Here is a 21,783-nt window from a genome sequence, read left to right as displayed (position 1 = left end):
TGAGCTTCCTGCACACGGCTTGGCGTTAGGCGCAGGGAAGCCCCCCTGTAAAGCTGGATGTTGCGCCGAGGTCACTCTGGTGGTGCCCTCTGAGATCCCGTGTGTAGAGCATGATTGCACGGTAGCATATGTGTCAATTCCAGGTTTTACCTTGGCAACAGGGTGCCAGAAATGTGAGGGGGTTCCACAAAGCCTAATATGATAGAGGCCGGTGTTTGGTGGGTTTCTGGTGATTCTGTAAATTTCGTCTAATCTTTTTGGAGAGCAGCTAGCCGTATGTGATAAAGATTTTGATTTTGGAATCCCAGTTTGTTTTTGAAAACAAACTTTGATACATAAACTCTGCATGTCAGAGGGGTAGAGTACTCCTCAGCCAGCAGACATGCTCTGGCAATCTCCTTCCTATCCTTCCTTCCCAGCAAAATTTGAACCATTTTGATCCATGGAAATATGTTCAAAAACACGTCTTAACCAAAAAGGCGAGGTAGTTTGTACACAGCAATTATACGGATGTAAAAATGTGCGAGGACATGGGCAAGGATCAGAAGGGAAGGTGGAGTGATGTAAGTAGTTTTATTTTAGGGTCACAGGACTGTTTTCTCGCTAAGCTGGTGTTCTGGTTTATAGTCATTTTAAAATTCAAAAGCAGAAAGGCCCTCTGACGTTGTCGGGTGCAGTGACAAATCTTTCTTCATCCCCTCTCTCCCAGCTGCAGCACAGAAGGAGGTATGAGATTCCACCCAGACCTCTTAGGTGGGCCCTCGAGACCCCCACAGCCCGACCCACCGTGGGCATCCTCAGGGCCCCCGCCACTCTCAGCCTTGCCCAGCAGCCCCTGCCTGCGCACAGGCTGCTCTTGTCCAGCTGGTCTCCTGTCGCCCCGCAGGGCCCAGCTCCTGCTTCATCCCGGAGAGCCGTCCTGGCCAGGCTAGCCGCGCTGCCTTCCTCGGTGTTACCTCGTGCCTCCTGCCTTCCACTGCTGCGGCAGGCAGTGGTCAGGGCCACGTCCACAGTGGTCTCCCCTTCTAGATCATTGTGTACTTGCCACGTGGGGTCCCTTAAACCGGAGACGGGACAGCATGTGTGCGATGGGGGTTGTGAGGACCAGATGTGCAGACACCCGCTTTTTGCTGAGGTCTCCTCCCTCCCTCTCCACCTACCAGATTCCTGGAGGCTCCCTCACTTCACTTCCACATGGCTCTTACCGCCCTTTAACAGACTGTCTTCTTTGTCTTCTCCCACTGTCATGGGAGGGATTTCCTCCCTCTTACAGGCTCCCGTATCTTTAAGGACTTAGACTTGCTTGATACCGAGGCAAGGTGCTCAATCAGTGTTTGAACTAATCAAATTTTATCTGGGGCAAGGGCAGATGCCAACTTTTATGGGGCCTGAGACTTATCCAGTTTGGGGGAGGAGACCTCTTTAAGAAAATACAGTGTTACAAATAAAAATCAATTTGAAAATTAATTTGCAGATATTTATTTAGAATGAGAAAACGTAAATAAGATACAGATTTGAAAAAGCTGACCATTGATACAGACATCACTAAATCCAGAAAGATAGCATATTTGTTAATTATCTGACACACTTCTGTAATACTTTTCATTTGGCTATGTACTTTTTAGTTGTCTCTTCGTATGACAGAGAATAGAAAGAATTCGGTGATTCCTCTAGCATGGCTGATCAGAAATCTTATTAGTGATTGTTAGGATGCATAAAACATGGTTTCACACTTGCTGTTTCTAGCACGGCTATGTCTCGGAGAAGCAGGAGTTCTGATAAATTCTGTTTTGCACAATTCCATTCAAAAACGTTAAAAAATCAATGGTGTATTTATAGTCATACTGCTACATTATAAATTTTTTTTTCTGACAGGCGAGAAGTGTAGTTTTGACTACTGAGTACCGAACTCTGCTTGCATTTTGACAAGTCTGGTGATGATTTTCCCACAAATGTGCGTCTGGCTCCCCGAGTTTCAAACCTTGCTCCTTTCCCAGGGCCCACATGCTTCCAGCACCAGGTGCCATCGGGTCTGTTCATGTTGCTGCAGGGCCTGGGCCCTGCACCTTTGTTCCGTAACCCTCCAGCACGCAAGCACGGGACTGGCAGTGGTGTTCCGGGAGCCATAGCTGCATTGTGAGGCGGGTGGTCACCTCAGTGTGAACACCTGAAACGTCTCCACTTCAGCCCAAACTAAGGGTGTCCCTGGCTCCTTGTGCTGGTAGCTGGGTCCTCTCCTGAGCTGCCTGACGTGGAGGGAAGGAGGGACAGAAACAGACTTGGGGTGGAAGGGGCAGCAGTGTTAGTCGATTGCAATTTGAATATGTTTTCGAATTTCCCAGAAGGCTGTGATCATGGCCGCACTTCACTGAGGGCCTTTCTTAGGACCTTGGCAGGCCGGTGCCAGGTAGGGGCCCAGAAACGAGGCAGATGGCTTTAGAGTCACACTGCCGGCACAGGGGCAGCCTGTGGTCCGTTGCCTGGTGCCACACAACACTGTGGAGGCACGTGCGTGAGGGTGCACGGCGCCTCCTCCTGCGGCTGGCGGGATGTGTCTGGAAGCAGGAAGCCGCGCTGGCTGTTTCACAGCCATTTAAATGACTGGGCGTGATTCACTTTACCTCCTGTGTCGTTCAGATCCCAGTTGCCTTGGTAATAGTTAACACAAGCTGAGTGTGGGGGGAACAAGTCTCAGTGTCGGAACAAGAGATCAATTTTTTAAATTGATCTAAAGAGAGTGTTTTAAAATGTTAGTTTTTATTTTAACTGCACTATTTGAGAAGCAAGAACAAGCGCAACACCTAGAGGAGACGTGGGTGCTTACCCCGGCTCTCTCTTTGAAGGCGAGCGGGCTCGGCTGTAGGTGACCCCTGCCGTCGTCTGCCCGGAAGCCATCTGATTTCAGAAGTAGCGCACGTTCATCACGGTAGGCAATTCAAGAGATACAGGCGCCAGGAATGAAGGAAATAAAAATCAGCCCTCTTCCCTCTCTCAAAGATGACCTCTGCAAACATGCTTTAAATGCATGGATGCCAAGTTCCGTTTGTGGGAAGAAGGAATGAGCCTCCTCCACCCTGTCTCTCCCGCTGACTGTGGCCACAAAGCTAGACAGCTGCGGGAGCAGCCCTGAGGACCCTGGCAAAGAAGTGGTGGCGGGCAGACAAAGGCCAGGGCCTGAAGTGCCTGCCGCAGGAGCACTGAGCTTCCTGTTCTCCCTCCAGCACCCCCGGTCCCCAGCGTCTTCGGGTGTCCGAAACCCGGAGCTGGGCTCCAGGGGCAGATAGGGAGGGCTGCAGGGGGAGCCACCCAGTTTGGGCTCTAGAGGGACTGGGAGAAAGCCACCATTTCTTCTCTCTCTCCCTGTTCTCCAGCCAGGCCTGAGACACCTAAAACTCCAAGGGCTTTTTACTCTCTTTCCTGCAGCCTGGTCCCAGCAAGGGTGCAGTCCCAGGACGTGCACGGCAGAGCAGGGGAACAAGCCACAGTCCTCTGGCTGGAAGACTGAGAAGTAAGCCAGGGAGCTATGGGGGGGGGGCAGCTCAGGAGGTGACCCCCATGGAGGGCGGTGCTCAGGAGGTGACCCCTCACAGTTGCCAGTGAACTTGTGGGCTTGACACCGAGCTGTACACGCATGGGGCCGACCGTGTGCCACTTGCCAGAGGCTGTGGGAACTCAGCTAAGGGGTCGACCACAGCCCGGGAGCCAGGCTGTCAGCTGGGTGATGGTGCACAGGGAGGATGGAGCCTCTGAAGGTGGAGCTGATGCTGAGACCATGGCTGCGGCCTGAACCTGGCAAGGCCCTGCTGCTGAAAGAGCAGTGCCACATTCCCTGTGGGATTTGAACAAGGCCAGAGGCTCATAACACAGTGTTTAAAATGTCCAGGATATAATCCAAAATTACCTGGCCTACACAGAACCAGGGAAATACCAGCTCACACGAGAAAAGACAGGCTACAGCTGAGATGATGCAGACATCGGAATTACCCGACAAAGACCTTGCGGTGGGCAGAATTTTGGCCCCCATGGCCGTCACCCCCTGGTGTTACTTCTGGGAACAGGTTATGTTACGTGGCAAAAGCACATCGACAAGGTTCCCTATGCGACATGACTGAACACTGTAGACTCAGGAAGCAGAGCCCAGCGCTGCCCTCCCAGCGCCTCCCCCTCCCCCTGCCCCCAGAGGAAGGTCTTTCCTTTAGGTTTTGGTTTACCCTCCAGGGTGGTTGTTTGAAAAATGCATGTGTTTACCGTCTTCCTCTTTTAACCAGTTAGTGCGCCACGCGCCTTCTTTGTACCTTGCTTTTATTCACCTTTTCATCAAAGAAGCACGTAGAGATCGTTTCCATGCGTGACCGAAATTTTAGCAACTTCCACTGCTGTGGACAGTGGACTGCGCTTGTCTGGGGAGCCACAGGCTGACTTCCCAGCCGAGGGGGAGACGACTTGAGGGCCACGTCGGGGCTGGGCTCGTGTCCTGGCGTTGCCACTTCTGAATTATGTGTTATGTGGCAGGGCTGCTTTTTCTTTTTAATAGACCTGATTTTTAGAGCAATTTTAAGTTCACAGCAAAGTTGAGTGGAAGTTTCACAGATTTTTCATATGCCCCCCGCCCCCAGACGTGCACAGTCTCCCCCCCGTCCCCCCCAACCCCCTGAGTGGTACCTTTGTTACAAACCTGCATTGACACATCATCACCCAAAGCCTTGGCAGACTTTTTTTTTTTTTTTTTTTTGCGGTACGCGGGCCTCTCACTGTTGTGGCCTCTCCCGTTGCGGAGCACAGGCTCCGGACGCGCAGGCTCAGCGGCCATGGCTCACGGGCCCAGCCGCCCCGCGGCGTGTGGGATCCTCCCAGACCAGGGCACGAACCCGTGTCTCCTGCATCGGCAGGCGGACTCTCAACCACTGCGCCACCAGGGAAGCCCCTTGGCAGACTTCTGAGCCGAATTTTTCCAACTTCAAGATGGAAATTTTATGTCACAAGTCGGTTTTTAAATTTTTTATTAAATGAGAATATATAGGAGCCGAGTTTGTAGTAGGTAACACTAAATATCAGTGGTGGAAGTTTGTATGTAGCCACCAGAAATATTTTTAGGAATGAAGACTGCAAATCATTTTGTTCACCTGGGAGGGAGAAGGGAACTGGAGTCCCTCGTAGGCACCTGACTCTTGACACCGCTGATTCCCTCCAGATTTCTGGAGAGGGTCTCTGGCAGCAGCAGGGGAGCGAGCAGGGGCTAATGCCTGACGTTTAGAGCCTGCAGGACTGCGGGACGCGCTCTGTGTGTCTAGTCCAGTTTGCATATTCTTGCCTTTTTAATGTTTATTTATAAGCACACAGAGCAAAATAAAGTAATTTCTGTTAGTTTATTAATTTATGTAAAGCACATTCAGTGCATACATTTTTCCCTTTGATTTTTTCCCATTGTCAGACTACAGGAAGCAATCAGGCTGTATGTAGCAAGACTGTTGAATGAGCAGCTTCACGCTCCTGCAGGGAGGGGTCCTTCTGCTGCTCGTTCTAAAATGACACCATGATTATTAACTAACATTCACAGCACAGCAGTTACATTCAGTTTTCCATTAAGTGTCTTCCTTTCTAAACTTTCTTAAACTTAAAGCTGAGTAATTATCAAATGGGTGATTTAATGCCACATTGCCGTTGATTGCCGTTGTGTAATAGCAAACAGAGCTTTCTTTGGAATATCAGCAGGAGGGTGCCCCATGGGGTCACTTCCTCTTAAGAGAACTTGTCTCCCTGGGATGAACCTCTGGGATCAGGCCGTCTCGTGGTCCGGAGTCTCAGCCTAAGCTGTGTGGGTGTCTTACTCTGACCAGGTGCAAATAACTAGGATGTAAGCATGCTGCTCACAAGGTGTACGAACCTGCAAAGGCTTCCTCTCAAGAGCCATGTTTTAGAATTCCTTGAGCCAAGAAAATGGTTTTTTTCATCTAACATATCTTTTGTTCTTATGAGAGATGAAACAATGGTAAATTAAAAGTATGCTGGTTTAAATATATTTTTTATTATAAAATAAACACAGATACAGAAAAACTGCATTAATCAAATGTACAGATTAAGGAATAAAGTGGACACTGTCCAGTGAAGCGATGGAACTGTGCCGGCCACACCCAGGACCCCTCCCCTGTGCCCTGCCCCCGGGACAGGCCCCTCCCACCAAGGGGACCACTGCCCTGACTGTTCTAGGAATAACCTCCTTGCCTGTTCTTGCAGTTTTCTCACCCGGATGTGCCCCTCAAGACAGGTTAGTCTTGCTTGGTTTGGTTTGTTTTGTTTAAAGTAGGCGTTCAGACATGACTTTCTTATAATAAGTAAAAGAGAAAGAACCTGAAGAAATTTTTTTCCATCTAAAATTATCATGAAGAAATATAAATGAGAATTTTACAGTGGAATACACAACAGAAGTGACTGCTAAAAGTACATCTTGGTTGTATACATGTTTTCAGAATTGTAGCTTTACTTAAAAGGGAAAGGATCACTTTGGTGCCCAAAGTAAACCATCCCGTAGCTTGTTTCAGGAGAAGCTCCTCTTGGTGGCGGGTGTTGGGCGAGTGCTGTGAGCTGACCACGCTTTACTCTCACCTGCGTGCGCACCTGGGACACCCGAGAGGTGGGCTTGACTTCCTTAACACCCCTCTCTTCCGCAGTAACTACTCAAGTTTGTGAGACTGGCATGAAAACGCTCACGTTTATGGCTCTCAGAGCTTCATATACCTCACGCTGAGTATCAGTCAGTGGCAGGAAAACAGGGCTTTTCTGAAGTGTGGTTCCTGACTGCGGCATACACGGTGCCTGTTCTTTGATGCCTGCGACGTTAATTAAGTAAATACTTAGCAAATATTTACAGAATTAGTGACCGCTCCCGGGGGGCATGCAGCCTGGAGAGAGAATTCTGAAGACGGTGGGTAACTGCCGACCTGAACCACACGTGTGGTGCAGGGAATCTCCGTGCCAGTCCGAGCCGGGGGTCAGCCCGTTTGTGCACGGGGTGGGCCGGGAGCTGTATTTCGCGGAAGGACACGTCGCCGCATCACCTGGCTCATGCTACGCACATTTCACCTTTCCCGGGGGGTTTAGCTTTCTCATTTTCTGTTTGCTTGTTTGATGAACCAGACATGCATGGAAATTCTCACGCAGATTGTTGGGAAGGTCTTCGCCGAGTAGGGTTTAAGTAGGAGTTGCTTGGCAGTGGGTCACTGAGAAGCTTTTCCATCTTAATTGAAGAGACAATAAGTTCATGAGTTGGTTTATCTTGATAACAAAATAAGCTCGAAAAAGAGGAAAAGGCCACAGGACTCAGCAATTAAGCTGGCATGAAAGGGCACGGACTAGGAGTTTAGTGAGATTAATTCTCTAAAATATTTACTGCAAATTAGTAGAAGACTTTTTGAAGATGATTAAGCAAAATAAAATGGTTTTCACCGCATCTGCATTCTTTTTTTTTTTTTTTTTTTTTTTGCGGTACGCGGGCCTCTCACTGCTGTGGCCTCTCCCGTTGCGGAGCACAGGCTCCGGACGCGCAGGCTCAGCGGCCATGGCTCACGGGCCCAGCCGCTCCGCGGCATGTGGGATCTTCCCGGACCGGGGCACGAACCCGTGTCCCCTGCATCGGCAGGCGGACTCTCAACCACTGCGCCACCAGGGAAGCCCCTGCATTCTTTCTTGATTAAACATCTGACATTTGTGTTTGCCATACTGTGTTTAACCATTAGGTATGTTTCTTTAAGTTGACTTTCATACATAAATACACGTATTTAAGAAGGGAATTAGCCATAAATAGAAGGTAATTATATTAATAAGGACGACTAAAAGCAAGGCAGTATGACCAGATTCTAGCAGGCACTGAGCCTGTCCTTTGGTTGTTAAAAAACAATGGCGTGATTGGCTCTGTTCCACTTAACAGCTAAGAACCGGAGACCCTTCCCCCGGCACGTTGAGGAGGGTTGAAAGGGCACGAGCGCCTCCCGGGGCAGCTCTCTGACCCTTGCAGACCCTCGGTGTCGTCATAGGTGAGGAGGGCGTGGGTGGTGGTGACCACAAGGGTATTATGAGGACGGGACAGGGCGGGTGCTGGGAAGGGTGGCACGCGTGTGCTCCCCGTGACGTGTGCCAGGCTGTCACTCAGCGCCAAGTCTGAAGTTACCTCCTGAACCGCTGGTGGCCCCCACTGCAGCCTGGTGACACAGCTTAGAAAAACCAGGGTGTGCAAAGCGGGCAGACAGCCTGGCTGTCTTCATCCACCTTCCTTGGCATTTTCCCCACCGTGTCAGCGGAGGTGGGACCCAGGACCCATGCTGGCACCGTGCTGTGTGTACCCCTTTCCCTTTGCTGAAAAGCGCTGTCCGGCACACAGAGCGTGTGGTCAGCACGTGAATGTCTGGGCTGGTGGAGGGAGGAGGTGCAGGGCCTCCGGGTGGTCTGGGGAAAGAGAGGCAGGCGGCTGTGGGCCTCCCCTCCCCTGCCGGTGGGCAGAGATGCTGCGGCTCCTTCAGAGGGTCTGGGGGTTAAATGAGTTCACGCACTGCCAGCTTGCGTGCACCCCAGCGATAGTGGTGTTGGGGCGTGTTGCTGTGTATGCTCACCAGTCGAGGTATGAGGAGAAGATAATCTTTCTAAACTCTTAATTTTGATGTACGTTAAGACTCGTAGAAGTGCAAAAACAGTACAGAGAATTCTTGTGTACCTGACAATTTTCTTACGTTGTTTTAATATTGAAATAACTGGGGATAATTTGGGGGGTTTTTGTGTGTTTTAGTGCATTCCTCACTCTTAGCTGGTGAAGAATGGGGGAGCTGGAAGGAACCTACCGCGTCCTGCAGACCCCAGGGACACGCCTAGGCGCCCAGACCCCCGCGGGCGTCAGCACCCTCGAGCCTGGGCAGGGCCCCTCGGCAGCAGCGGCGTGGCCAGCGGCCAGGACGCCCATCCGAGTGCAGCTGCTGGACAGCTCCGTCGAGGTGTTTGACGTTGAGGTAAGAAGCGAGATTCCTGGAGGCCTAGTTCCTCGCGTTTTCTAGAAGTCGGGTAATATTTGGTATTATGTACCAAACTCCATTTTGCTGGTTAGACTTTGCCTGTTTGTCAGGTCGCCCATGAGTGGCTGGGCTGGTAATAAAATCCTTGGGAGCTCCGTCTGCGTTTCCCCTTGTAGTCTGGGGAGTGGTGTTCTCCTGACTTAAAATTCTGACGTAATGTGGTCTTGACATTCTTCTCTTTTGAGAGGCTGGCTGAGAGCCATGCAGTGCAGACTGGAACCAGCTTGTCTCCACCCAGGTCCTGGTGGCCGAGCCGCTGGGTGAGGGACGCCCCTTAGCCTCACAGTGTGTCCTCGTCTGAATGTGAGGGTGACTCAGGTCCCCGCTTCCCAGGGTGGCTGGGGTGAGGGCAGAGCACTCAGCACACGAAGAGCCTGGCACAGCGCTCGCACAGGGCTTGTCTTTCTAGGTCAGCAGTAGGAACATTTTTATCGTGAAAATTCTCTAATAATACATTGCACTGATAATGTTGGCAAAGACAGTTGAATATAGCAAATGTTTGAAAACATCTTTTCTGATTTTCTAAATGGCAATAGAATGAACGTTCTTTTAAAAAATTACTTATTTTCATAAGTAATGCAGGAATACATTCTTTTTTCTAATATTTTTATATTGGTTTAAAGTAATACCTTTGGAAGCATCCCCTGCTCTTAATGTCACAAAGTAAAGACGAGAGAATGAACTTAAACTTTAGCAGGAGGTTTATTTATGCTTGGGGAGAGGTCCAGATGCTACACAGAAAATAGAAAGATGATTGAGGAGCTGTGGGCCCGGTGTGAAGAGGCCTAGAGGAAGCCTTGAGGCTCCCGCAGAGCCTGGTGGCAGGATGCCTTGTGTGAGAAGGCAGAGGTGAGGAAGGAGGTGAGCACGGTCGGGGGCGGGGAGCGGAGGGGAGAGGCCAGCTGGGGGGCTTGAGGAGTAGAGGTGCCCTCCTGCGTGGAGCCCAGGGTGCACCTTGAGTGTTCGATGGCAGGTATCTCGTGCCTAGATTCCTAGTGTCTGAACTCAGGGAACCCTGAATGCTTCTTTTAGGTCTTATTTGAGGAAGAAACCAGATGTCATTTCGTCAGGGCAGTGGTAACTGGAACTGGTAGGGCCTGTCTGTCCACCTTCCCAGGTCACTCCTGTGTTGCAAGAAGCAGCCTTTGCAGGGCAGGGAGTTGGGAACAGGCCACCTTTGAGCCCTGAAGGGGGGGACTGGCTCTCGGTCCCTGTCTTACCGTACTCGGATGAGTCACCTGGAGAAACAGGTTAAAGATCTGGGAATTAGCTGGGCTCCCACGTCTTTTCCGGACAAATGTTTGGAAGAATTCCCACCGTGTAGCCGTCCTATGATAAACACATTTGCTATGGTCTAGGCTTAAAAGAGGTTCAGATTTTTTGAAAGAAAGGAAGGAAGAAGAGAAAAGAAAAGAATTGCATTAGTTAGGGTTTACCTTTAGAGCATCTTTTTCTGGCCTGCTTAATGGTCTTTATCAACTAAACCTAGGACCAGAAAAGGAAAAAAAGCACACATTTATCGTTGAGTCATAAATAAGATGTAATCCTTCTCTGAGAAATTTGCTTTTAAATCAGAGAGAGCATTTTATAAAGGTTCAGAATATAGAGAGCATGTCGAAGTTTTAATAAATTGAGATTGTTGTTTCTTTTAACCAAATAGAACCATCATGTTTGGTATTTTGATAGACCTGGCAGAGTTACCAGAAAGTAAAGAATCAGATTGCTGTTGTATATCCCGAGTTGGATGGGGTCCTTTTTAAATTGTGCTACTCACTGATGCATACCTTTCAGGAGAAGTTAAAACTCAATGTATTTTTTTGTAAGTTAGTTGTGTTCTATTTCTAAGTACCCTAGTCGTCTACAACTGTATCAGTTAGCTTTGCTGAGTAACACGTCACCCCCAAACCTGATAACTTAAAAGAGCAAATATTTAATATTTTCTGCATGTCTGAGTGTTGGCTTGGAGGTTCTTCTGGTCTGAGTGCTGAGTGGTCTAGGATGGCCTCGCTCACATGTCTGGGGCCCCAGCTGGAACCTCTCTCCGTGTGGGACCTCACTCTCCAGCGAGCTGGCGTGACCTTGTGCGCATGGTGATGGGAATGCGCTCGGGGGTGGCAGCTGTGAGGTCCCTGAGGCCTAGGCTTGTAATTCACACGTGTACCTTCTGCCGGGTTTGGCTGATCAAGCAGGCTGCCAGGCAAGCCCAGGTTGAAGAAGTACCCGGAGTCTGTGGCCATTTTCTGCAGAGGCTCTCACACGGCTGCTGCCAGGGATCAGGTGCACAGTCCCTGGAAAGTCTCTGAAGGTCTGGTATCTGGTGTCAGCGGGCTGGGCGGGTTTGCCAGATGAAGCACTTTGTGGGGCCTCCTCCGGGAGGGGCTGCTGGAGAAGGTGCATCTGCCCTGCTCCCTCCTCCCCAGTGTCTCCCGTGGGCCACCGTTGCCAAGATCCGAGATGCAGAGCCCAGGCTGGGTCTCCCTGGGCCTGCCGCCCCTGCCCCACCATCCCTGGTCACCGATCTTGTCTGTCGTTCCCCCGCCCGCCCTGTACAGTTGGACTGAGAGACACACTGTGGTTGGGTGACTTTCGCTGTGGGTCTGTGGGTGGTATAGACTTGAGGTGCCGGGCAGTGAGGTCCCGGGGCGGATGGCCTCTGTTGGTGGCACAAAAGGCAGGTCTTGGGGAAGACGCCCCCACCCTGGAGCTGGCCGGGCTCTCCTCCTGGAACGCAGTTCCTGGGCGGCGAGGCTGCTTCCGTGTTTGGACCAGTGCCGGTAAGTGCGGTCGACCGAACGGAAGCGAGGGTGAGCTTGGGTAACGTGCTTTCGTTAGGAGTTTTTAGTTTTTCCCTCTATGGCAACGTCTTCTGATGCTAGGGATTCAGGTGTTGTGTTTTGTGTCTGGGGTTTTGGGGCCGTCCACACCTATCTTACGGTGTGCTGATTTGGTTTATTTTTTACTAAGTATTCTGCAGTATTGTCTGCAGACTCGCAGGGTTGATGTGCAGCCGGTGGCACCTGGCCTGGTGTGGCCTGTGTGGACTCCCCTGGTTGATACTGAAGGTTTATTCTTAGGGGAAGAAGTTGACGTTTAGTTATTTTTGAAACGGCGTCTTCTGCTGGTGCCTGTGGCTCTTCACAGGCAGAGTCTGTGGCTCATCGTCTCCTGCTGCTTCAGCAGCTGAGGCTGCCCTCCCCCAGCCCTCATTCCCTTCCTTCAGAGGGGTGAGCGCATCCGCGAGCCCCTGGCTCCGTCTGTCTCCCACCCACTAGGGCGGTGATGTGAGCTTTGCTTCTGCCAGCTCAGGCCCCACGATACCGGCCAGCGCTCTGAGAGCCAAAACCGCTGGCCACACGGGAGCCTTTTCTTCCTCTGGCTTTCTCTCTCGGTCTGCAGTCCTGCTGCCCCAAAGTCAGGGTGGCTGGAAGCTGGAAGCTGGGGTCTGTCTGCTTTTTCCTGAGCAGCACTGGATAAGCTGAAACTTTCTAGCAACTTTATTGAGATATAACCGTACAGTCACCCACGTAAAGCGTGCAATTCAGTGGTTTTTAACGTATTCACAGAAACGCAGAGCCATCACGCCGGTCAGTTTTAGAACGTTTTCATCCCTCCCAGTTGGAAACCCCACGCCCTTTAGCTGTCGCCCTTGCAGCCCCAGCATCCTCAGTGCCCCCCCCTCAGCTCTAAGCAAATCGTGACCTGGGTCCTGTTTCCACAGACCCCTTTCATCTGAGCAGAGTCGTACGTGGCTTTTTGTGACTGGCTTGTCACTTAGCGTGGTGTTTTAGGGGTTCATCCACGTTGTTGGACGTCTCAGCACTATTTTCCTTTTTGTTCCCCACTCGTCAGCTGGTGGACGTCCCACCTTTGGGCTGTTGCGAACGTCGCTGCTGTAAACATTTGGGTACAGGTTTTGTGGGGACATGCGTTTCCACTTGTCTCGGACAGACCCCTGGGGGTGGGACTGCTGAGTCGTACAGCGACTGTGTGTGATCGTTTGGGGAACTGGCAGACTGCTTTCCAAAGCAGCCGCACCATTTATATCCACCAGCCACTTTATGAGGCTTCCAATTTCCCCACGTTCTCAACTACACTTACTATTCTTTGACTTTTTGATTCTAAACGTCCTAGTGGGTTTCAAGTGGTATCTCGTTGTGGTTTGAGGTGAAATTTTTAAAATTTTTAATGGCTAAAGAAAGGAAGGTTTTCAGCCCAAAAATATGAGAATTGTACCATTAAAAATTTATCTTTGGGGCTTCCCTGGTGGCGCAGTGGTTGCGAGTCCGCCTGCCGATGCAGGGGACACGGGCTCGTGCCCCGGTCCGGGAGGATCCCACATGCCGCGGAGCGGCTGGGCCCGTGAGCCATGGCTGCCGAGCCTGCGCGTCCGGAGCCTGTGCTCCGCAACGGGAGAGGCCACAACAGTGAGAGGCCCGCGTACCGCAAAAAAAAAAAAAAAAAAAATTATCTTTGGGGTGGTTCCTTGGATAGATTATGAGTAATTGTGGAGTTAACCGTCTAGCTGTGGCCCAGTTACCACACGTGGAGTGAACATTTCTACATCCCAGAGTTGTGAGGACCACAGAGAAAGCAGGCTGAGGGCAGGCCCTGGAGGCCCTGGGAACTGAAGCTGGTAGAGGAGCGGGAGCTGCCGTGTCAAAAATTTTAAAACATTTTAAAGTTTCATTTAGACTTTTACTGACACTGTATTTATTTTTATTTATTTTTAAAAGATGTATTTGTTTGTTTATTTATTTATTTATTTGGGCTGTGCCGGGTCTTAGTTGCGGCATGCGGACTCTTAGTTGCGGCACGCAGGATCTAGTTCCCCGACCAGGGATCGAACCCGGGCCCCCTGCATTGGGAGCGTGGAGTCTTACCCACTGGACCACCAGGGAAGTCCCCTGCAATTGTATTTTTAAATCAATATTTATCTCATCTGTAAGTACTAGCTGCCAATGTCTACGATTTAGTCTCATCCATTTGGATCATCTGCTTTAACAAACTTACGTTTATCGCGATTACGTATGATAATGAAGCAAGGTGTACTTCGTGGTTCTTTATATTGATTACTAGTTTGTGTCCGGAAGGGCGCAAAGAAAGGGGGAGAAATCTGTCTGATGGATTCAGGGTGGAACTTCAACTCTGTCTAATTTTAAGTGATGTTTGACATTTACTGATGGGATTTTTAACTCCCTGAAGGTCAGTCAGTGACCAATTTTTTGATCTAGTAAAATCATGATTTGTTTTCAGTTAATTAAATGAATTCTGTGGTTTTGAAATTAGAAATCTGACCTCAGGTCTGGAAAGTTTTTTTCTCAGCTGTAAGAGAAACCATCTGGAGGCCGTGTGTCGGCTCGATTGTCCTGCATGCAAGTCAGGGAGTAGAAAGTGTCCAGCTCCTTGCCCTGTACGTGTGAGCGGTGTCCATGCTGCCCTGGGAGCAGCAGAGGGGCCGAGCTGGCGGTCCTGTCCTCCCTGGAGAGGCCTCCCCTCGACTGCAGAGGGCGCGGCATTGGGGACAGGGCACGTTCCTGCGTCGCTGACCATTCATGGCGGGTTTAGGAATGGACGTCACCTATAGCTTTTCTGTTATCTGGAGTCAGTATTGCGGAAAGAGTGATATTTAGTGACTGAGAGAACAGTCTGGGATGTGGTTTGGGTGAGGGAGACCTCACCCACGGGAGTGAATGTCACGCCTTCGCTGGCAGGTGTGGTGGAGCGCTAATGAACGTGAAGGTTGCTCACGTTTCCCCTTTTCTTAACATCCTCAAAAGGTTCAGAGTGGGCTTGCTTTCTTTCTTGTTTTTAGAATTGCGAAAGCTTTAGCTTAAATATGTGGCAAGTAGGAGGACAGATTCTCAGCCATGAAGTCCCATGCTGGAGGACTTGGAAGTTGCTATTCCAGTAAAAACTTAATGTTTTCTTTCTGGCCAGGAAGAAATAGCCAGAATTCCGGAGAGTACCGTAGCCAGATGTCTGTCGCTGCTCCTACACGAGCGCCCTAAATATGGCAAAGAAACCGCCTGAGAGCTTATTTTGGTCTGATCTCAGAAGAAGACGTTAGTAATTCAGCATCTGAAGTTTGGCGATAATATAGGCTTTATATAAGAGCTCTGTGTGTCCCTAGTATATGCAGCAATTATGTGATTCTGCCCTAGGTTTTGAAACCTATTATTTTGTTTTGGAAAATTGATCTGTGTTTTGACCCTGAAGCCCAGGAATGTGGCAGGGTGGGACGAGGCAGAGGTGTGGACATTTACCCAGTTGTGGTATCGAAGCTCCAACACACATGCACGCACACGCCTGCACACGGACATGCCTGAGGGTTGGCACGCACAGTCTATGTTGGATGACCCCGCGATGATGACCGATGACAAATGGAAAAGAATCGGGAAATGTCGCCGAGGGCAGACCCATCCCCACCGTTGTGTAATGGAAGACAGCAGACTTGTCTCAGGGTCCCAGCAGAGGGTCATAGAAAGGAAACTTGCCCATTGGGTTGTCTTGACTTGCAAGCTGTTTCCTGAGCCCTTAAGACACGTGACGGGTTTATGTCGTTGGCAACCCCAGCAGGAGGCAGAGGCAGAGTGAGCTGCCGGGTGACGCAGCTGGCCTGTGACCCCACCCCACCCCCTGGCTGTCTCCAGAACCCTTGCTCTTATCCACGTGATGCTCTCATTTACTGATCAGAAAGAATTTGGTTCTGTTGTCCTGTGTTCATAGGAGGCTAGAAGAGCTGACCTTGTACTTGTTTCACTGATTGGGCCCTTGAATCGCTGTTCCCGTTCAGCTTCCACCCCTTCCCAGAAATTCCCGATGCCTGCACTCTTGGCGCAACTCCCCACAAGGAGGTGGCCCGCCTGAGAGTGGTGCTGCCTGACCACCGAGGCCTCCTGGGCTCGCACGCTCATCCCTCTCCCTACAGCCGCGTGGGGCACGTTAGGACCAGGTTTTAAATCTCAGCGCCTCACCACCCGATGGCGTGAGGAAGGGCCTTGCTCCAAGTCTGGGAACGGCTTTGCTCAGGGGCCCCGTCCGGACGTGTAGCCAGAGTGGGGGGGGGGGGCGGTGACGTCCGCGCCTGTCTGCTCCTGCGGGGGCCACGTGGGCGGGGAGGCTAGAAAGGCCCAGAGTCGTCCTCTGTAGGCCTTCACTCGGCTGCCCGACACACACCGCATGTCCTGCCCCCCATGTTGAGCTGTGTAGCCTGGCACACCCCAGGGCTTTCTGCACTTATAGAATCCGCTCTGTTCGGTGGTGAACAGTGTCTGGATGTTAGGAGCAGTGCTGCTGCGGATGCTTTTGTGTGTGTTGCTGCGTGCGCTGGTTTCTCTAGGGTGTGTCCCCAGCGTGCACTTTGTGGTTGTAGGATGTGTCCATTTTTGCCCTGCCCAGGTACGTGGATTGCTCTGGAAACCCGTTAGACCGTCTCACGGGCCCTTCGTCCACACAGGACCACTGCCAGCCATTCTCTGATCCTGTGGCCTTTCTCCTGCTGCTTCCATCCACGGGGGCTGCTGCCCAGTGTGGGCCGCCGGTGGGCCTGGCCCCGGGGCTGTCTGCATCCCGTCCTGATTCCTGTCCCCAGCCAGGTCATCTGAGAGCGCTGCCGTCCTCCTGGTCCCCCCACCCCACCCCCTGCAGCCTCCAGTGAGCCTTTCACACCTACTGCACATTCGGGTCGCCAGGGCCACCTTTAAAACATGCCGTGCTGCTGAGGAATCCTCAGGTGATTCTGGGCAGGATGCGCGGCCGGGGTTTCGAGAAGAGCTGACGGGTTCTGGAATGTGTGCCCTCCCCCACCCCGGGCACCCTCTGCTGACCCATTTCTCCTGACCCTCATTTCTTCCCTCCGTCCATTCATTCAATCCCTGAACAAAACAAACACACCCTCCCCCTCCCCTCCCCCTCCCGCCTCCCCCTCCCCTCCCCCTCCCGCCTCCCCCTCCCCTCCCCCTCTCCCCTCCCCCTCCCCTCCCCTCCGCCTCCCCCTCCCCTCCCCTCCGCCTCCCCCTCCCCTCCCCTCCGCCTCCCCCTCCCCTCCCCCTCCCGCCTCCCCCTCCCCTCCCCCTCCCGCCTCCCCCTCCCCTCCCCCCCGCCTCCCCCTACCCTCCCCTCCCCCTCCCCTACCCTCCGCCTCTCCCTCCCCTCCCCCCTTTCTTCCCCTCCTCTCCCCCCCCAGAAGGTATGGTGTCCCACAAGACTTCCTCCAAGCTCCACTTCTCAGTGGAGCTTTGCTAGGTCGTAGCAGCCGCACAATTCATTTTCTGTCCTAAGAACCTAATTCTGTGTTACTGATCACTTTCAGTTAAAGAAAGTAACCAAGATTCTCCAGAAAGCTGGCTGGAAGATTGCAATTCTCTCTTCTTTCAAGGAGAGCGTTCTGTGTTTTCACTTGTACCGTGTTTAATACACGCTTTTTCCGAAGTTTATCTTACTGTTTCACGAAGAGCGTGTCCACCGGGATTAGCACTTGCACCGGGGCTCATCGGTCCGCTCCCTGGCAACGCTGTGCCGCTGGCGAGGCTCTCGCGCAGCCGGTACCTCAGAGACCAGCCAGGATGGCACACAGGGTTCCTGATGCCACCTGTTTGGGAGGGAGTTCAGCTGATTGTTACAAATCACACGTGTCCCTTGTAAGAAAATGGAAGATGGGGAAGGCCTATAGCCAAGAATCACCACCCAGGAAACAGCCAAGCACAGTGTTCTGAATATCCTTCCACCCTTTTATCTGTTCACATATATTCACTAAACACACCTAGAATCAAACCACATACATTTGTAGTCTGTTTTTAAACTTAGCATACTGTTGAGCATGTTTCTGTATACTTTCTCCTTAAATTTTTAATGACTACGTAGTTTTCTAGTTTTCAGTTTCTTTGTGATAAATCTTTGTACACATTCTGGATTTTTCCCTGTAGGTGGATATCTGGAGCTGGAGGTTCTGCGTCAGCGGGTGCTGTACGGCCCTCGGGGAGCCCCACAGAGGGAGAAGCGCTTTACACCCCCCGCAGCACCTATTATGGTTTCTAATGAAATCTCCAGTTTGATAGGCAAAAGTTATGCTTTTTAGACACAGTTTTATCAGACTTAACTATTTTGGTTTTGTTTTGAGGGGTTTTTTGTGTGTGCGTTTGCTCTATTTTTTTTTTTTTTTGGTAAAATAGATGCAGGAGAGATTTACCACGTTAAACACTTTTCAGTGTGCAGCTCAGTGGCGCTAAGTCCAGTCTCGTCGTTGTGCAGCCATCACCACCGTCCATCCGTGTCACTCTTCATCTTGTAAAATTGAAGCTCTGTCCCCCTGAAACGCTGACCCACCCCCAGCCCCTGGCACCCACCATCCTTCTGTCTCTGTGATTCTTCTCCTCTGAGTACCTCAAATAAGTGGAATCACACAGTATTTGTTCTTGAGCGAGTGGCTTATTTCACTCAGCCCCGTGGTGTCGAGGTTCTCTCGTGTTGCAGCACGTGTCACAACTTCCTTTTCAAGGTGAATGATGTTCCACTGCATGGATGGCCCACACTTTGCTTAGCCCTTCAAATGCTGAGGGGCAGATGGGTTGCTTCCACAGTTCAGCTCTTGTGAGTGGTGCTGCTGTGAACATGGGCGTACAGACGTCTCCTCAAGACTCTGCTTTCTTTTCGTTTGGGTGTATACCCAGTAGCGGGATTGCTTAATCACGTGGTCATTCTATTTTAACTTTTTGAGGAAGCTCCATACTGTTTTCCACAGTGACTGTACCATTTTGCATTCTCACCAACGGTGCATGAGGTTTCTAATTTCTCCACATCCTAGCCAACACTGGTTGTTTTCTTTTCTTTTTCTTTCTTTTTTTTTTGATAGCAGCTATCCTGATGGGTGTGGGTGGTACCTCACTGCGGTTTTGATTTGCATTTTCCTGATGGTCAGTGATGTTGAGCATCTTTTCATGGGCTTATTTGTATATATATGTCTTCTTTGGAGAAATATCTATCCAGGTCCTTTGCCCATTTTTGAATTGAGTTGTTTGGTTTTTTTGTTAAGTTTTAAAAGTTCTCTACATATCCTGGATCTTAGTCACTTATCAAATATGCAATTTGCAAATTTTTCTACATCATATTAGAAGTTAAAAAAAATGGGAAGTTGAGAGTAAGTATATGGTATTTGAAGTGAAAAGAAAAAGCCAGGAGATGCTGGAGACATCACAGAAAGTGACAACTTACAGTGAAGAAAAGGACAGAAAGTTTATGGCAAGCACAGTCAGGGATTGGACACCTGGACAGGCCGTCGGTGTGCGTTTGTGCCACTTTCCGTGACCCCATGGCTCTCGGGGGCAGGTGTGTCCCAGCACCTGGGATGCTCCGGGCACCACTATGGAAGCCGGGCGGGGATGCCAGGTGAGCCCAGCCTTCTTGCTGCTTATGCTGCAGTAGAAGCTCGAGGATAAACTAGGGAAAGCAGAGCCCTTAGTGCTCAGGAGAGAAACAAAGCAGGCAGGGGCGGAGTGTGGGTGCACCCTTAGACAGGAAGGGGTGGAGATGGACCGGCACGTGCAGGGGGTGCAGGGGCCTGGAGGCTGAGGACCCAGAGCCGGGCGTGTGGGTGGGAGGAGAGGGGACGCAGGGGGTGGGTCCCCGGGGAGGCCCTGGCCCTCCTGCGCTCAGGCCCCTCGCAGCGAGACACACGTGCCAGCCATGTCAGCCGTTGACCAAGGAGGCCGCTTTAAACTCTCCTGTCCTCGACTCCTGGGTCACAGTAATTATGGGCTTTTATTTTCAGCGAGATTTTGACTAGTCTTTAAAAGAAACATGAAGAACATCTGTAGGTGCTTCCCAGCTGTTGTTACTGGAATGCTTTGGAATGTCCTTTGCACATGTGTTACGCTTTTGTGTGTGTAATTTTGTAGTTTATGTAACTTGCCACCGTGGCAGAGAGGAGCCCAGCCCTTACTTGAGGGCTTTTTCTGGTGACAGTGAAAATCAGGAAGAAATGTTTTCCTGCTTGGCTCCTGGTCTCAAACCCCTGCCTGGGACTGAGCCTTCTTCAGAAGTTCCCGTGTAGACTTCTGCCATAGCTTCACTGTTAAGCCTAAAATATCTTTTTCTAAAATAAATTTAACATTACTGATTATGAAAGATACATTCTTTCTTACTGTTCTATTTTTAGATATTTATGTTTCCTCATAATTATATTTTTTGCATTTGTTTTATCCACTAATATGTGGCCTTATGCTTTTTTGCATGTTTTGATATTTGAATCTGATAAAGTTAGATTTTTATAGCCGAAGAAAAGCCTTTTTTTCCCCTATTAAAGTAATTTTCAGTTAAGACAACTCAGAATGACTTTAAGGCTCTAGACGTTGCTTTCCTTCTGGAAATTATGTTGGAACATGGACTCTTTTAAATCAGACACTAAGTCAAGGATAGTCAGTTTTATAGCTGTTTGCTTCTGGCTCTGATTTATATCAATTCTATGTCTTTTAAAACCGTATAAAATAGTAGAAACATATCCTAAATGTAGCGAGGAATCCAAATTGTATTATGAAATGAAACCATAAATTTTACATAAGTACTGAGATAAAATTTAACTTGTTAGCATATTAACATAAAGAATAAAAAAAGACATCTTGAGAGACTTTGATACACTCTTGCTGAGAGCACAGGCTTCTACGAAGGGTCTTCAATTTTTCCTTATTTAGGGGAATCAGATTAGGAGACACCTAAGAGCACCAGAGGAGGGCAAACTTGTTTCGGAAAATTGTTACTCTAAGTTCTGGAAAACTAAAGTTTGTTTGTTTTTGTTTTTTTAAATTTTTATTTATTTTATTTTTATTTTTGGCTGTACTGGATCTTCGTTGCTGCGCGCGGGCCTTCTCTAGTTGCGGCGAGCGGGGGCTACTCTTCGTTGCGGTGCATGGGCTTCTCATTGCGGTGGCTTCTCTTGTTGCGGAGCACGGGCTCCAGGCACGCAGGCATCAGTAGTTGTGGCACGCGGGCTCTAGAGTGCAGGCCCAGCAGCTGTGGTGCACGGGCTTAGTTGCTCCACAGCATGTGGGATCTTCCCGGACCAGGGCTCGAACCAGTGTCCCCTGCATTGGCAGGTGGATTCCCAACCACTGCGCCACCAGGGAAGTCCCCCAAAGTTTTTATTGCTGCAGATTTTCTACAGTTTAGAAACTGATGCTGTTATTTTTAATTATTCAAGTCAACTGACTTTGTAAAGTTATAGTATTTCGTGTTGATTTTTTTTTTCTTTTTCACTGTAGAAAACTTTTTATGTATTTTTTTCAAATGATAAGATTAATACATGCTCACAGTAAAAAATTCAGTCAGTCAGTACAGAGGAAAACAGTTAAATGTATTATTCTCCTACACCCAGAAATAATGCCTGTGACATTGTGGTCATGTTACCCGTTTAATCTTCCAGATGGTCAGCCGTGTGTGTGCACGTGGGGTGCAGGCCCACAGTCCACGTCACACCCGTCCACTTGATCATGTAAGCACTTCCCAACGTTTGCGCGTTTACCTGTTTCTCTTTTTACCTCCTGTAGTTTCTGTGCTATGAATCTTGACACCATGTGAATTGGTACCAAGATAATCGTTGTAATATGCTGATGGGCATAGCACTGTTTTCCTCTTATAAAATATGTACTTTTTTTTGGTCTCAGTTGCCTTTTTGGCCTAAATTCAACCATGTATTCTATAAAGTTCGTGTTCCCTTACTTTTTGTTGTTGTTGTTTG

At 50.0% G+C, this 21,783-nt stretch overlaps 1 protein-coding gene across 7 annotated transcripts in view; it reads left to right on the top strand.

Moving 5' to 3' along the window:
* Nucleotides 1-21,783, top strand: part of FARP2 (FERM, ARH/RhoGEF and pleckstrin domain protein 2) — a 92,993-nt gene that overhangs the window by 2,045 nt on the left and 69,165 nt on the right. For 5 of the 7 annotated variants that reach the window (XM_033859390.2, XR_004527306.2, XM_073806987.1 and 2 more), the window contains 2 exons: nucleotides 3,424-3,508; nucleotides 8,777-8,993. In XM_033859390.2, the coding sequence (XP_033715281.1) occupies nucleotides 8,805-8,993 (189 nt within the window). In that variant the 5' untranslated portion in view covers nucleotides 3,424-3,508; nucleotides 8,777-8,804. Of the gene's footprint in view, nucleotides 1-3,423; nucleotides 3,509-8,776; nucleotides 8,994-21,783 lie in introns of those variants that run through there. The other 2 variants (XM_033859389.2, XM_073806988.1) reach the window with 2 other exon arrangements.

The sequence above is a fragment of the Tursiops truncatus genome, chromosome 7 (genome assembly GCF_011762595.2).
Source record: "Tursiops truncatus isolate mTurTru1 chromosome 7, mTurTru1.mat.Y, whole genome shotgun sequence".
NCBI lineage: Eukaryota > Metazoa > Chordata > Mammalia > Artiodactyla > Delphinidae > Tursiops > Tursiops truncatus.
The sequence above is the reverse complement of the archived record's forward strand: the minus strand, read 5'-3'. Positions and strand labels throughout refer to the sequence as shown.